This window comes from Schistocerca serialis, chromosome 6 (assembly GCF_023864345.2).
Source record: "Schistocerca serialis cubense isolate TAMUIC-IGC-003099 chromosome 6, iqSchSeri2.2, whole genome shotgun sequence".
Lineage (NCBI taxonomy): Eukaryota > Metazoa > Arthropoda > Insecta > Orthoptera > Acrididae > Schistocerca > Schistocerca serialis.
Window position 1 is genome coordinate 243577282 of NC_064643.1, and position 16296 is coordinate 243593577.

General features: G+C 41.5%; 1 protein-coding gene and 1 long non-coding RNA gene across 2 annotated transcripts in view; one reads left to right on the plus strand and one right to left on the minus strand.

Annotated features, from left to right (window-relative positions):
* Positions 1-2022: 2022 nt before the first annotated feature.
* LOC126484535 (uncharacterized) overlaps positions 2023-16296 on the plus strand; it is a 48558-nt gene continuing 34284 nt past the window's right edge. The window contains exon 1 of the long non-coding RNA XR_007587871.1: positions 2023-2132. This is a non-coding gene — a long non-coding RNA (uncharacterized LOC126484535). The remainder of the gene's footprint in view (positions 2133-16296) is intronic.
* The window catches only part of LOC126484534 (neuferricin), a 57113-nt gene continuing 56109 nt past the window's right edge, over positions 15293-16296 (minus strand). Inside the window, exon 4 of the mRNA XM_050108082.1 lies at positions 15293-15535. Coding sequence (XP_049964039.1) covers positions 15358-15535 — 178 coding nt within the window. The 3' untranslated portion in view covers positions 15293-15357. The remainder of the gene's footprint in view (positions 15536-16296) is intronic.

The window sequence follows — 16296 nt, forward strand, 5'->3', positions numbered from 1 at the left end:
AACAGACGTATGACATGAGTGACACCCAATCACCTGATCACGTTCGAAGTCTGTGAGTGGCTGTTCAACTACAAGCTGACGTGCATGGAGTTTTATAAATATATAAAAGGAAAAAATAGACTTGCTGAAAAAGATGAAATCTTCCCAAAAATATGGTGCACCAACTACTTCTGCCACAATACATTCCATGTAATTCTGTTCTAACTAAAAAGTAATTACATTAAATAATTTTTTACTTCATTTCTACATGCTCATCTCAGTGTCCCGATGAGATCCCAACTAGAAATGGCAACCCTACCAGTGAAATACAACTGCCAAAACTATTAAATGGCAGTAACTCATTATCTTACTCTTAATTTCAATAAATTGTACCTTTTCGAGAGATCCTCAGTGAGCTAGTGTTTTGGAGCAGCATTTCGTTACAGGACATAAGTTATAATGTGATTATAATTTTAAAAATGCACCAAATATGAGCTTGACAAAATCCAATATGGTCTCATGTAGGTGCTTCGGTCACAGTATATCTTTGAAAGAAGTGCAGCCACAGTACCTTTTTTAACATATATGCAAATGAAGCCATATGTCATACAACTCCTTCTTGGTGTTGCGATTTTTTTTTTACATCAGTGTATATCGAAAAGATTACAGGTCCTATTACGCTTCCTTGGGTCACACCCGAAGTTTTTGTTTACGTGGAACACACATGATCCAGTGCAAAGCTGTTTCCACAGCGAAGAATTACTTACACGTGCATGCACCCAACACCACTCGCGTGAGTCAACTTACACGTGGAAAAAATCTTATTGCACAGTAATGCCAACTTATGCATAAGTTACGATAAAGTTAAAAAGGCATTTAATTTTCTTGCCCGGTGTTGCTTTCCCCATCATCGCCTCCATGATGCAGCAACTGCTGCTAACTGGATCAGCTCTGATTTTGGCCTCATACGTTGAAGAGTACATGCCTTGAATCGTTCATTTATGTCTGTGAATAGTTAGTGTTATGACAAAACAATGAGTTTAAAAATAAATACTCTATAAATAGTATAATTTCTTAAATTGTACATAGAGGTTTCATTCTAGCATTCAGAAATGTCTTATGATCACTTATTTATAATAAAGAAATACAGCATCGTTTAAAGTGACCTACGGATTACAAAAATTGTGAATGTCTGGACTTGCTGAGGTTCATATAACTGCAATAAAAGTCAATATTGTAAAGGTAATTTTTTATTTCAGTACTAGCGTACTGTATTCTTTGTGTAATATGGAAAAAATTTCATTTCTATGTATTCTTGAGAACACTTTTGAAATTATGAAACAGTTGAACAACATAATATGTATAATGTGCAAATGTATAAGTACAGTATTCAAATTAAAAAAAGTTGTACAAAAAATGCAAATTCTCTGTAATGTTTATTTCTGTTGCTGGACGCAGGTGCTTTGTGTGTCTATAACATGATTTTGTAAACGTCTCTATGCCAATGCTTCTTCTTAACATAGACGGCAATTGTTTTCGCCTACAGCCGTTTGCACTTCGCAGTTGATAGCTGTCAAATGTGATGCTAAGTGTCAGGGATTTCCGTGAGTTGACCCGACTGCAGGAAAGTCTTAGCAGTAAAGAATAAATGTATTAAAACTTCATGCATGATGCAGCATTTTTTCACGCATCTCGATGTTTCTTACGTCATATCTGCTGAACTGTGATTTGCACAAACACGTATTTGTGTAGCTACATTTAGTGGAATATGTGGACACTGTATGCGAAATATGTTGCGAATAGTGTTAGTAGCAAAGAAGTAATACACATCAATGTCATGCATTATGAGGCAGTTTTTCACGCATCTCACTGTTTATGGCATCATCATCCCCAGAATCTGGGCCCACGAAAAATACAGGCCCCATCATTGAGGTAAAATTGTCATAACATCACAAACTTGAAGCCAACATCCACCAACTTAAATACTCGAGCATGAGTTTCACCAAAGCAATACTTCCTCGTGACGTCACGTGTGTTTGGCACTTTGAATGCGTGGAAACGTACTTATTTCATCAAAAATGCCAGCTGGCGTTGTTTACGGGTATACTACACAATCCGATCGTAATCTAAACTTTAAAGAAATCACATCTCATGTAAGTGGAGCCGTTCAAGCAATATTTTCTTTTGTATATATTAATTAAGGCTACACTCTTTAATTTTATTGTAGTGGTCTTATTTCTGTCATTTGACTTTTACATTTGCTTTACTTTACTCGAATGTCAGTTTTTTTCTCTTCTTTCCAGTGTTTTTCACTGACTTCCAAATTGCAAACACTCCAACAACTGAGCCACCCGTATCTACAGTTTCATACCCGCACAACACATGGCTAACTGTGCTGATTGTTGGGGCATCATCTCATGCCCTAAATTTCTCCTCCCAATAATTATTCATTGTTCACATTTCCTCCACTTTTAAAAAAAGATTTTGGCTAGAACAGTTTGAAACAGCGGTCGTGTGTGTGGGGGGGGGGGGGGGGGGGTTGTTGAAGTAATCCACTACATTTCAACAGGAACATTTTATTACCAGAAAAAACAGGAGTTCACAATGCCGCAATCAAAAGTTTTGATCTCTTACCCATTCATATAAAATGCCTGACAAACAGCAAAGTAAAATTTGAACCAACCTGAAAAAGTTTCTCTTTGACAACTCAGTTGTGGAAGGTTATCTGTTACTGTAATGTGTAAATGGAGATGGGTAGAAATTAGTAACATGTGTCTGTCTTTAATTAAAAAACGGGAGAAACTGGTAAATGATCAGCATGGAAGCATGTTTACAAAAAAAATTATGTCAGTATACTGAGTCACTCCACATCATCACATTTTATCAAGTAAATGATGCAACGAGCATGGAACTAACTAGCTACTGGTATATCAAAAAGCATGGTATAGGCTTATATTCTTTGAAAGCCTCAAAATGAAATTCAAAAGTAAAATCAATCAAATGGTCAAAGTAGACTTATATTCCAATTGTTCTACATCTGATTATTCCTGAAAAACTGACAGAGTTACTACCTATAAATATTCCAGGAAAAGAAGCAAATAGGCTATTGTTGGAAAGCTAGGCCTGCATCTTACACAGGTTAGGCTATCGTTACTAAAAACCAATTACTTACATGGTAAAGCAAGATATTCATTTTACGGGGTCTTAAGCGTTTGAGACCATTCCCTTAATCACATTTATAGCATGCCACAAAACTGGGAAATGTTTAAAAATTCTTTTCTTAACCCTGTAAATTGTTGTTATTGACCACACATTGAATGGATCATTATAAATAAGATTTCAAAGTGAGAAGATATGTAACCTGCAGTGAGATTAACGCATTGACTGTCTAATAAAATAAGAATATTCTGCATGGAGGTATACCTCTATGGAATTCTGCTTGTGGTCTAGTGGTTAGCATTGTTGCCTCCAAATCATGGGGTCCTGGGTTCTATTCCCAGTCCGATTGGGGTTTTTCTCTGCCCAGGGACTGGGTTTGTCATCATTACTTCAGCATCATTTGGAAAACTGGCGAGACTGGAAAGTGTAAGGATTGGGAATTTGTACAGGCGCTGATAACTACACTGTTGAGTGTGCCACAAACCGTCATCATCCATGCAGATCTGTTTCTTTGACATTTCAATAATTGTTCACTTTGTTGACATGCATAAGTTATGATAGCACCCCTTGCTGTTTTTTGCAAACGTGAAGATTAAAAATGTTGTGTGTATGAGTTGAAATCTGACAGTGTAACAAACAAAAAGCAGTACCAGTAAGAGAACAAGCATTGGTTTCGGAATTCCAGCATAATTTGCAATCGACACAAATAGAGTAAAAGGGGAATTAAATGGATTACGAAATCATGTTTTCACATCACTTCCATCTCTTCTTGGTTTTTTGAAAAACATCAACAAAAACAAGTTACATTAACGAGGCCAAATGTGTGGTATTACTAAAGCAACACACTGTAAATTTTACTATTTAAAACAGTTGTTGCATGCACACAAAAGAAATAATGAGCAAGAATCAATCGTAAATAGTAGTCTGCTAATGTTTTGGGCTACTTAAAATGGCGGCAGGCCCCGCCCACTCGGGTTTGAAAACAATGCAGCATACGTCACCCCATTTACATGCAGCTCACTAAGCCAGATTTTTTTTTCTCCAGCTAATATGGACAGAATGGTTTTTGTACAGTAAAGGATTAGCAGAAATATTAGATTGAAGATGTTTACACCCCGTCTAACTGAAGATAAATAGCGATTGTGCCGAATAAATCATAAACTGTATCACCTACCTTCCCGCAGCCATATGTGACAATTGCGCTTCAAACCTGGACAAATTAACATGACAGCAAAAAATGGTTTCCGAAATCTGGTATTCATCTTTCAGAATATCTGTCGCATGTAAACATAGTGTAGCCATCTGCCTTCTTTTTTTACCTCCATAGGCCCTGCAACAGAGTTGTGACGTCAGACTGGTCGCCTTGTCTGCCATAGTTCACAAATGGTCGGCTCTGTGCAGGGTCCCATGGGAAATCAGTATGTCAAAGAGAAGGTACCCACTAAAGGTCTTAACTTTGTTGTGTGCTATCATGAGCTTGCATGCATTTAAACACGCAGCTGTGAATTATTAAACTCGTCTAGAATAGTTACTCACTTCCCTCCGAAGGTGGTTGCTGGCACTTATAAGACCTGCAGTATCACATGCTGTGACTTAGCCACTGCGGTCTGTTTTTCTCGTGAACCGCGCCCTGAACAATCATAGGCAGGTTACCCCCACAGTGATTGCTGCCTGAGACTGAGAAATATGAGTACAAAGTTGTTGAAATTGATCCTGTGGTTTAGGAGAAGATATGGAACGTACATACATTAATAATGATTATTTTTTGCTTTAGTTATCGAGCGTAAATATTGCAGTGAAGTGGAAATGTAAGACTTGTTCGTACCTTTAGAGATTTAAAGTTACTCTTCAGCCAAATTAAAATCCTATGTGAATACAGCGGTGTTCGAATTGGTGCAATCACTGAGTAATTACTGTTCTGCACAGCAGTAAAAAAGTAAGTAAGGAAAGTGTCATATTTACAGCACCTGTGACATATCAGAATCTTGTTCTGTTAACAGATCCGCATCATAATGTTTATTGTGAATCTCATAGATTGAACAAATAGCTAACTAATTTGATTAATTCAAAAAATGAAAACAAAACATAACTGTCAAAACAAAAACCTTACATTTTGTTGTATTGTAGATAGCATCCCAGTACTTAACATCAAATTTTAGAAATAGTGCTTTACAGAGTGGGCTATGTGTATTGCAGCAATGCTAAGTGTTTCTATTTCCCAAATTTTGCAATGTTTCTTGCAATTTAATACGAGCTGCCACGGCATCTCACATATGTGAATTACATTTTTGTGTAAAGTCATTAATGTGGCTCAAAGCAAATTCAAAACTGATATTACATTCAAAATGATTTTAGCCCTTAGTAGCATACTGGTGTCTACCCAACATTTGTGGGTCTGTTTCTTCTTCGTCGATGTCAAAATGAGTGCTTTGGCTAAAAGCTGCGAAACTATTAACTCCCAAACAGGGAGAAGCTAATTTTACACACCAGTAAGTTCTGGGTGACACTGGCTTCTCCCTACGAATTACTTCACTTGTCATGGCCTTGAAAGTCATGTAAGTAGCATTTACAACTTCAACACACAGAAACGCTAACTTGGATGTAAGGTTAGTGGTGGGTAGAGCCTGTTGAAACCCGGCTTAACAAGCTGTACTGAGTTTTGTTAGTCTATTACCCCTTGAGCCCATCAGATATTTGCAAAGATGCTCCATGTGATTATATCCTGGACATTAGTCAACAATGTGGTACAGTAAAACATCGTACAGAAATCTAGGATGGCAAAATGAGGCCTATTTGGTCACCTGCATCTGTCGTTTGCAAGATTTCATGCATAAACAGAACAAGCAGTGTTTCACACGAGTGGTTTTTTTATGAATCTGTGCTGATTCTTAAAGAGAAACTTGTTTTCCTCTAGAAACGTCACACACTTATAGCTTAGAATATCCCCCAGGGGGTCCACAACTCTTTAGTGGATACGTGCGTAGCGAGCACGGGACCTCGAGCTAGTGTGGCCTTCCTTCCTTTCCGGGCTGCATACCTTCCCTTTCCGCATCCTTCCCCATCCCCCCTCTTCGCCCCCCTCCCCACACCTCCGCCTCCTTCCTTCCCTTTCTCCCCCTCTGGGAGTATGTTTTGTGCCTAAGTCCGGAGACGGAGCTCGAAACTGTAACAAATTCTTTCCATTCTCCGCTTGCAAGTCTTCGTCCTTCTCTTTTCCTTACCTCTTCTCTTTGCCCTTTTCTCCGCTGCGGCATTTAAGACCTCTCTTCTTTCCTTTCCCTTTCCCTTTTTTCCTCCCTGTGCGCGTCTGAAGGCCGACCCACGTATTTCCATGCGTAGCCGGTGACGGGGTAACGCGTAATTCCCCGCCCCGGGTAGACAGGTAGGACACATATGTACCCCCTGGTAACGGCCAGGCCCAGGGAGGGGTAATCATGTTTCCAAGAAGGCTAGTAAGAAACCCAGTTCCTCTCCTTCTCCGCCAAGGCGTGTCTCATCTACAGCACCACCTGGCGGTAATCGCCCTCGGCCGTCTTCTGTGTCGCCGAGGTGCACTGCTGGCGGCCGATCAATTGGCCGATCGCTGGTGGCAGGAGCTGCTCCTGAACAACCTATGGATCAGGATCTTCTGCCTTCAACTGAATGCCATTCCATGCTGTCGGTCGCAAGCTCTGAGCAGTCGCTAAGTTGACGGCAACCTTGGTCACATTCCTCCATTTTCTGTTCACCCTATGTCCATTATCCACTGGAATATCCGCGGCCTTTGAGCCAATCGGGATGAATTGTCGATCCTCTTATGATCCTACTCGCTGGTCCTCTTCTGTCTTCAGGAAACAAAGCTGCGTCCCCATGACCGCTTTGTTCTCCCCCATTGACCGCTTTGTTCTCCCCCATTTTCAGTCCGTCCAATTTGATCACCCCTCTGTTGAAGGCACTCCAGCACAAGGAGGACTCGTGATTCTTCTCCATGATACTCTCCATTATCACCCAATCCCCTTAAACACTTCCTTCCAAGCTGTCGCTGTCAGTCTTTCCCTTTCTGGATACATGTTCTCTCTTTGTACTGTATACATTCCATTGTCCACACCAATGGCACGAGCTGATCTCCTTCATCTTCTTGGTCAGCTTCCACCCCCCTATTTGCTGGTTGGGGACTTCAATGCCCACCACCCACTTTGGGGATCTCCACATTCTTGTCCACGTGGCTCACTATTGCTAGACGTCTTCCACCAAGCAGATCTAGTTTGCCTCAACACTGGGGACCCTACATTTTTGTGTGCCTCCACGACAAATTTCTCTCATTTGGACCTTTTGCTCGGTACTGTTCCGCTAGCTCGGCGCTTCGAATGGTTCGCCCTTGATAATACACACTCGAGTGACCACTTTCCATGTGTCCTTAGACTGCAGCCTCAACAGCCATATATGCGCCCGCGATGCTGGAAGTTTGGCCAAGCTGATTGGACACTTTTTTCGTCTCTAGTGACATTCGATGACCGTCACTTTCCTAGCATCGACGATGAGGTCACACACATTACAGACGTTATTCTTACAGCTCCGGAACGTTCAATATCACGCACCTCCGCATTGCCCCGGCGCCCCCCAGTTCCTTGGTGGAATGCGGCATGCCATGATGCAATACGTGAGCGGCGACGTGCTCTTCGCATTTTCCGCCACCATCCTACTTTGGACAACTGTATCCGCTATAAGCAGTTCCGAGTGCGATGCCGTCGCATCACCCGCGATAGCAAGAAGGAAAGCTGGAAATTCTTTACTAGCTCATGTAACACCTTCCTCCGTCCTCGGAAGTTTGGAGTCGGATTCGACAGTTCTCAGGTGCGCCTAGTTTCTCCCCGGTCTCTGGGCTCACTGTTGCGCATGATACATTAGTGGACCCCATCGCAATTTCTAACTCATTGGGTCAACACTTTGCTGAGATTTCGAGCTCTTCAAATTACCCGCCAGCGTTTCTCCCGAAGAAACGTGCAGCAGAAGTGCGACCTCTTGCTTTCTCCTCTCAAAATCGCAAAAGCTACAATACTGGTTTCTCCATGCGGGAACTCCAACATGCACTCTCTTCTTCTTGCTCCTCCGCCCCAGGACCGGATGGTATCCACATCCAAATGTTGCTGCATTTATCATACCATAGTCTGCTTTACCTCCTTCGCCTTCATAATCGAATTTGGACAGACAGTACTTTTCCCAGACGATGGCGGGAAGCTATCGTTGTTCCTGTTCTGAAACCTGAAAAGGACAAACATCTCCCCTCTAGCTATCACCCCATTTATCTCACGAGTAGTGTATGTAAGGTTTTGGAGCGTATGGTGAATTGCCGTTTAGCTTGGTGGCTGGAGTCCCGCAGTCTTTTAACACCTGCCCAATGCGGTTTCCAAAAGCATCGTTCTGCAGTTGACCATCTTGTTGCTCTCTCCACTTATATCATGAACAATTTTCTCCGGAAATGCCAAACAGTAGCAATATTTTTTGATCGGGAGAGAGCGTACGATACCTGCTGGAGGACAGGCATCCTCCGCACACTGTTCTCTTGGGGCTTTCGAGGTCGGCTGCCCCTTTTTCTTCACGAATTTATGGCAGAGCGCACATTTAGAGTGCAGGTGAACACCTCTCTCTCCCGTACTTTCTCCCAAGAAAATGGGGTACCCCAGGACTCCGTGCTTAGTATTGTACTGTTTGCCATTGCCATAAATCCTATTATGGATTGTCTCCTTCCTGATGTCTCGGGCTCCCTCTTTGTGGACGATTTTGCGATCTACTACAGCTCTCAACGGACCAGCCTTCTTGAACGACGTCTTCAAGGATGTCTCGATCGCCTCCACTCTTGGAGCATCGAAACCGGCTTCCGTTTTTCTCCCAGTAAGACCGTTTGTGTTAATTTTTGGCGATGTAAGGAGTTTCTTCCAACCTCCTTACATCTAGGACCTGTCAACCTTCCATTTTCGGACGTTGCTGAATTCTTGGGTCTTATGTTTGACAGAAAACTGTGTTGGTCCTCCCACGTTTCCTATCTTTCGGCTCACTGTCTGCGATCCCTCAACACCCTCCGTGTCCTGAATGGTACCTCCTGGGGAGCGGACCGAGTGGTCCTTCTCCGCCTCTATCACACCTTAGTGCCCTCGAAATTGGACTATGGAAACATAGTTTACTCCTCTGCTCGGCCGTCTATTCTTCGGCGTCTCGACTATCCACCACCGTGGATTACATTTAGTGTCTGGAGCTTTTTACACCAGCCCTGTGGAAAGCCTTTATGCTGAACCTGCTGAACCTCCGCTGTCCAATTGACGAGCTGTCCTTCTGAGTCGTTATGCTAGCCATCTGTCTTCCATGCCTGCTAATCCGGCCCATGACATTTTTTTCGATGCCTCCTTGGATGTAGGGTATGCAGGCTGCCCTTCTTTCCTACTACCACCGGGAGTCCACTTCCGTCAACTGCTCCATTCTCTTTCCTAAAACCTTCTTGACAACTTGGGGTACAGCACCGCCTTGGCTCCGTCCCCGGATCTGCCTGCTCTGTGACCTTTGTCAATTTCCCAAGGATGGTACCCCTTCACTTGTTTATCGTCGGCATTTGCTGCTCTATGTGCACAAATGAAGGAAGCCACATTTATTTACAATGATGGTTCGGAAACATCGTTAGGTGTAGGGAGTGCCTACATTGTTGGCGACACCCCCAATCGATTTCGGCTTCCCGACCAGTGTTCGGTTTATACTGCGGAGCTTTACACTGTTCTCCAGGCCGTCCAATACATCCGCCGCCATCAGCGGATACAGTATGTTATCTGTTCAGATTCTCTCAGCACTCTCCTCAGTCTCCAAGCTGTCTACCCTGTCCAACCTCTGGTCCACCGGATTCAGGACTGCCTGCGCTTGCTCCATTTGGGGGGCATCTCTGTGGCGTTCCTCTGGCTCCCAGGACACATTGGTATCTGTGGCAATGAGGCGGCCGATATAGCGGCCAAGGCTGCAATCTCTCTTCTTCAGCCAGCTATTCGATCGATTCCCTTCGCTGATCTACGGAGCGTTTTATGTCGTCGTGTTGTACTTTTACGGCACGCACATTGGTCGACACTTCCCCATAATAAATTGCGGGATGTGAAAGCTCTTTTCTGTGCTTGGACCTCTTCCTCCTGAACGCATCGTCGGGAGGAGGTAATTTTAACTAGACTCCGGATAGCGCACTGTCTTTTTAGCCATCGACATCTTTTAAGCGGCGATCCTCCCCCACTCTGTCCCCACTGCTCTCAGCTGTGGACGGTACGACACCTTTTAATTGAGTGCCCCTATTTTACTCCTTTACGCACCCGTCTGCAGCTGTCGCCTGATATATCTTCCATTTTAGCAAGATGACACGCACTCGGCCGATCGCGTTCTCGACTTTATTAGTGCCAGTGAGATGATGTCAGTGATTTGAAGCTCTTTTTGGGGACAACCAACCCCTTTCTGTAGTGGAGTTTTATGCTTTTTTCTCCTTTTAGTTTCTCCAATTTTTTGAGTTTCGTTCCCATTGCTGCTGCTTTCCATTTTCGTTTTTTACCGTTTCGTAAGTCACAGACCGGGCGCTAATTACCAGAGCAGTTTTGCGCCCTAAAAAAAAAACTTAGAATATTCTATTGGGATCCTGCAATACGTGGCTGTTAGTGAGAGTGGGCTACAATCCTGTACATACAATCTATTGCCCTTTTCGTGAACAGGACCTCTGCTCTTTTCCATTCACACAACACTATTTGCTGCACAAGCAATTCTCAACACATATGAGTTAAGCAAGTTGTTAATACCGTGGTGTATTCGGTGTAGAATCTAACTGCAATTCTGTCATGGCCTGGTGCCTAGTTCCTTTTGAATAGTTTTCATTGTTTTTCATTACTAGGGGTGCTAACATCAGTATCCCTCATTTGTGAGTGTGGGGCAGTCAAGACATTGGTATGGAAGTGTCATCTCATATGAAAACACTTGCAAGTGCATTTCAGGAAAAATTTAGGAATTTGGTAGATGCCCAAAATGAATGCTTCACCAAACAAATATTTGACCATTACTAAGGTCTATGCTAGATGGTGTGGTATCTGTTGAGAGGCCAAACAAACGTGTAGTTCCTGAAGAGGAGCAGCAGCCTTTTCAGTAGTTGCAGGGGAAACAGTCTCGATGATTGAATGATCTGGCCTTGTAACATTAACCAAAACGGCCTTGCTGTGCTGGTACTGCGAACAGTTGAAAGCAAGGGGAAACTACAACCATAATTTTTCCCGAAGGCAAGCAGCTTTATTGTATGGTTAAATGATGAAGGCATCCTCTTGGACAAAATATTTCGGAGGTAAAATAGTCCCCCATTCGGATCTCTGGGCAAGGACTACTCAAGAGGACATCGTTGTCAAGAGATACAGAACAGACTGGATTGGAGTGTGGACTGTTGGATCCCTTAATCGGGCAGGTAGGTTAGAAAATTTAAAAAGAGAAATGGATAGGTTACAGTTAGATATTGCGGGAATTAGTGAAGTTCAGTGGCAGGAGGAACAAGACTTCTGGTCAGGTGAATACAGTGTTATAAATAAAAAATCAAATAGGGGTAATGCAGGAGTAGGTTTAATAATGAGTAAAAAAATAGGATTGCAGGTAAGCTACTATGAACAGTGAATGCATTATTGTAGCCAAGATAGACACGAAGCCCATGCCTACCATAGTAGTACAAGTTTATATGCCAACTAGCTCCTTTTATAGATGATGAAGTTGAAGAAATGTAATACGCAATAAAAGAAATTATTCAGACAGTGAAGGCAGACGAAAATTTAATAGTCACGGAGGACTGGAATTCGACTGTAGGAAAAAGAAGGAAAATTAGTAGGTGAATATGGAATGAGTGTAAGGTATGAAAGAGGAAGCTGCCTCGTAGAATTTTGCACAGCGCCACAGTTTATAGGTTATGAATTGTAGATTAAAACTGAAGAAATTGCTAAAAGGTGGAAATTTAAGAAGATGGGACCTGGATAAACTGAAAGAACCAGAGGTTGTAGAGAGTTTCAGAGAGAGCATTAGGGAATGACTGACAAGAATGGGAGAAAGAAATGCAGGAGAAGAAGAATGGGTAGCTTTGAGAGAGAAAATGTGAAGGCAGAAGAGGATCAAGTAGGTAAAAAGATAAAGGCTGGTAGAAATCCTAGGGTAACAGAAGAGATATTGAATTTAATTGATGAAAAGAGAAAATATAATAATGCAGTAAATGACACACACATTAAAGGAATAGGAACATCTCAAAAATGAGATCAACAGGAAGTGCAAAATGGCTCAGCAGGGATACTGAGAGGACAAATGCAAGGATGTAGAAGCATATGTCACTAGAGGTAAGATAGATGCTGCCTACAGGAAAATTAAAGAGACCTTTGGAGAAAAGTGAACCACCTGTATGAATATCAAGAGCTCAGATGGAAAACCAGTTCTATGCAAAGAAGGAAAAGCAGAAAGGTGGAAGGAGTATATAGAGGGTCTATACAAGGGCGATGTACTTGAGGGCAATATTATGGAAATGGTAGAGGACATAGATGAAGATGAAAGGGGAGACACGATACTGCGTGAAGAATTTTACAGAGCACCGAAAGACCGAAGTCGAAACAAGGCCCCAGCAGTAGACAACATTCCTTTAGAACTACTGTTAGCCTTGGGAGAGCCAGCCATGACAAAACTCTACCATCTGGTGAGCAATATGTATGAGACAGGTGAAATACACTCAAACCTCAAGAAGAATATAATAATTCCAATCCCAAAGAAAGTGGGTGTTGACAGGTGTGAAAACTACCAAACCATCAGTTTAATAAGTCACGGCTGCAAAATAATAAAGCAAATTCTTTACAGACGAATGGAAAAACTGGTGGAAACAGACCTCGGGGAAGACCTGTTTGGATTCCGTAGAAATTTTGGAAGGATTGCATAGAAATTTTGGAACATGCGATGCTATACTGACCCTACGACTTATCTTACAAGATAGGTTAAGGAAAGGCAAACCTATGTTTCTAGTATTTGTAGATTTACAGAAAGCTTTTGACAATGTTGACTGGAATACTCTCTTTCAAATTCTGAAGGTTGCAGGGTCAAATACATGGAGTGAAAGGCTATTTACAATTTATACAGAAATCAGATGGCAGTTATATGAGTCGAGGGGCATGAAACAGAAGCAGTGGTTGGGAAGGGAGTGAGACAGGGTTGCAGCACGTCCCCGATGTTATTCAATCTGTATACTGAAGAAGCAGTAAAGGAAACAAAAGGAGAATTTGGAGTAGGAATTAATATCCATGGTGAAGAAATAAAAACTTTTAGGTTTGCCGATGACATTGTAATTCTGTCAGAGACAACAAAGGACCTGGAAGAAGTGTTGAACAGAATGGACAGTGTCTTGAAAGTAGGATATAAGATGAATATCAACAAAAGAAAACGAGGATAATGGAATGTAGTCAAATTAAATCACGTGATGCTGAGGGAATTAGGTTAGGAAATGAGGCATTAGGTAGTAGATGAATTTTGATACCTGAGAAGCAAAATAACTGATGATGGTCAAAGTAGAGAGGATATAAAATGTAGACTGGGTATGGCAAGGAAAGAGTTTCTGAAGAAGAGATATTTGTTATCATCAAGTACAGATTTAGGTGTCAGGAAGTCTTTTCTGAAAGTATTTGTATGGAATATAGCCATGTATGGAAGTGAAACAAGAACGATAAATAATTTAGACACGAAGAGAATAGAACCTTCGAAATGTGGTGCTACAGAAGAATGCTGAAGATTAGATGGGTTGATCTCATGTAACTAATGAGAAGGGCATGAATAGAATTGGGGAGAAGAGGAATTTGTTCCATAACCTGACTAAAAGAAAGGATCTGTTGGTAGGACCAGTTCTGAGGTATCAAGGGATCACCAATTTAGTATTGGAGGGAAGCGTGGGGGGTAAAAATCGTAGAGGGAGACCAAGAGATGAATACAGTAAGCAGATTCAGGAGGATGTAGGTTGCAGTAGTTACTTGGAGGTGAAGAAGCTCGCACAGGATAGAGTAGCATGGAGAGTTGCATCAAACCAGTCTCTGGGCTGAGGACCACAACAACAACAACAAGAGCTCCTCATTTGCAAATCAGTTAAATTAAAAACATGACAAGACTGGTTAAAATCCACACACACACACACACACACACACACACACACACACACACACACACACACCAGTAAAAAAATTTAAAACTTGCCTTTTCTTCCAACTGCAAACTGCAAGATGCATCTGTTGAGCTGAAATGGAAATAAAGAGTGCTGTGCTGGACTTCCTAGTGTGGAAATTATACTATGACGGCAATGGCAAAGTGAAAAGCTTTCACAGTATTTCATAATGATACATGATTACATTGACATAGTTGTCTTAAAAAGTTGGTTCTTCAAGTATTGTTGCACATCTTTTCTATAAAAAGACACAGTATTTTACAATACTGTTAATGAATAAATCCTGTTGTACAGCCACTCAAACAGTGAGTAGTCAAAGATCTTGCTGGTTTCTAGTAACCAGATCATGTCATAGATGACTATTTTCTTAAAGGTTATTTCTGAGGCCACTCATTAAGGAAAACTTATGTCACAACAGCGGCATGTCTGGTACTTATGTTTTTAGTTTACAAACCATAATAATTTCTCTCCACAAGTTGGGAAATCAACCTGCCTGTCTTTTTGTCATAAAAAAATTTTAGGAGGTTTTCCTTTGACTTAGTTTGGAAGTGTCATAATGTACTGTACTAAATTCAGTAAAAACAATGTGTAGTAACACAAGCCTCAGGCTGTACCTGCAGAGCTCATACATTAGTATAATGACCTGCGGATTTAAAATGGAGAGCCAACTGTTCACATAGCAAATAGTTCTTAAGACAATTAATTTTGAACTGATGCTAAGAAAATAATTTAATTTAAAATGTAAAAGTAATTAATTTTCTTATTGTTGTTGTTCCTAAAGGTAATACACCAATTTTGAACACTTTCACCACCATACTTGGAAAATAAATAGCTCTTCGCAGGCAAAAACAATCTATAGCTGCATTGTACTAGGACCCAGCTTTCCAAGTCCACTGACGGGCATAGTTGTAACTATCACAATAAAATATTTGGCCAGTGAACTCCATAAGAAAGTTCATCTAAAGGGATAGTTTATACAAAAACATGCTTGGAATGTTATTCATCACAAGTAACATACATCAACTCTTTATATGACAACTAGTAGCATGTGGATCACAGTCCTCATATTCTCGAATATTGCCTAACATTGGCAATGTTTCTGCCGCCTGCATATTTATGCAAGCACATCTGTAAGCCGAGGATCCAGGTTCATAAAACTGTCTTGGCGAACCAACCCAGTCCCTTTCAATGCCACCACTGGAACAAAAAGGGCAATATCATAACATTTTACAAATTGTCCTAGAACAAACTTAAATGATTACAAATGTGGTGAAACCAAAAGATCTGTAAAATAACCCTTAACTTTTCCAGTATTTGGAATCAAAGGCTTGGTGCTCTGTAGGAAATGGAAATAAAGGTGGAGAAGGCATTCAAGGATAACATGGAATGTGGCAGAACATCAGAAGCATTAAAGAAACGTACATGATGCTATGAACAGATTCCAGCTAAAGTGTATCACTTAATCTGCGGTCAGTTCAGTCATTCCTTTTATCACACTCCTCCAAAATAAAACAGGGTGACAGATCAAAGGAAAAGATACACAAAAATAACAAACTTGGAGTCCCACAGGAACATATGAAATGTATTGATTTCGATTAAACCACACAAAGTCTGCTCATTCATTACACAGCACTTCCAGCAAATTAATGGCTACAGTCTTCTTGGGTTCCTCCAGATGTATTGTCATTGTTGGGTTTGGAACTTTCCAAATTTGCCATTCTGTGCAGGTATTATTATAGAAAAGAAGTCTCCAGGTATTCTAGTTGGTTGCTGAGACACACTGTCAGAAATGATGTGACTCCTGTTAAACTGTTCTGAGCACTCGCTTCCTCTGTGCCAGACAGTATGTCGCCATGCAAATAAAAGTTGGTGTGCATCTTTTACCAGTTCACACTGTACCCGGCATTTCATCGGCTACCCTTTTAACTAGACTATGAAGAAAGCAGAGACCTTGATTC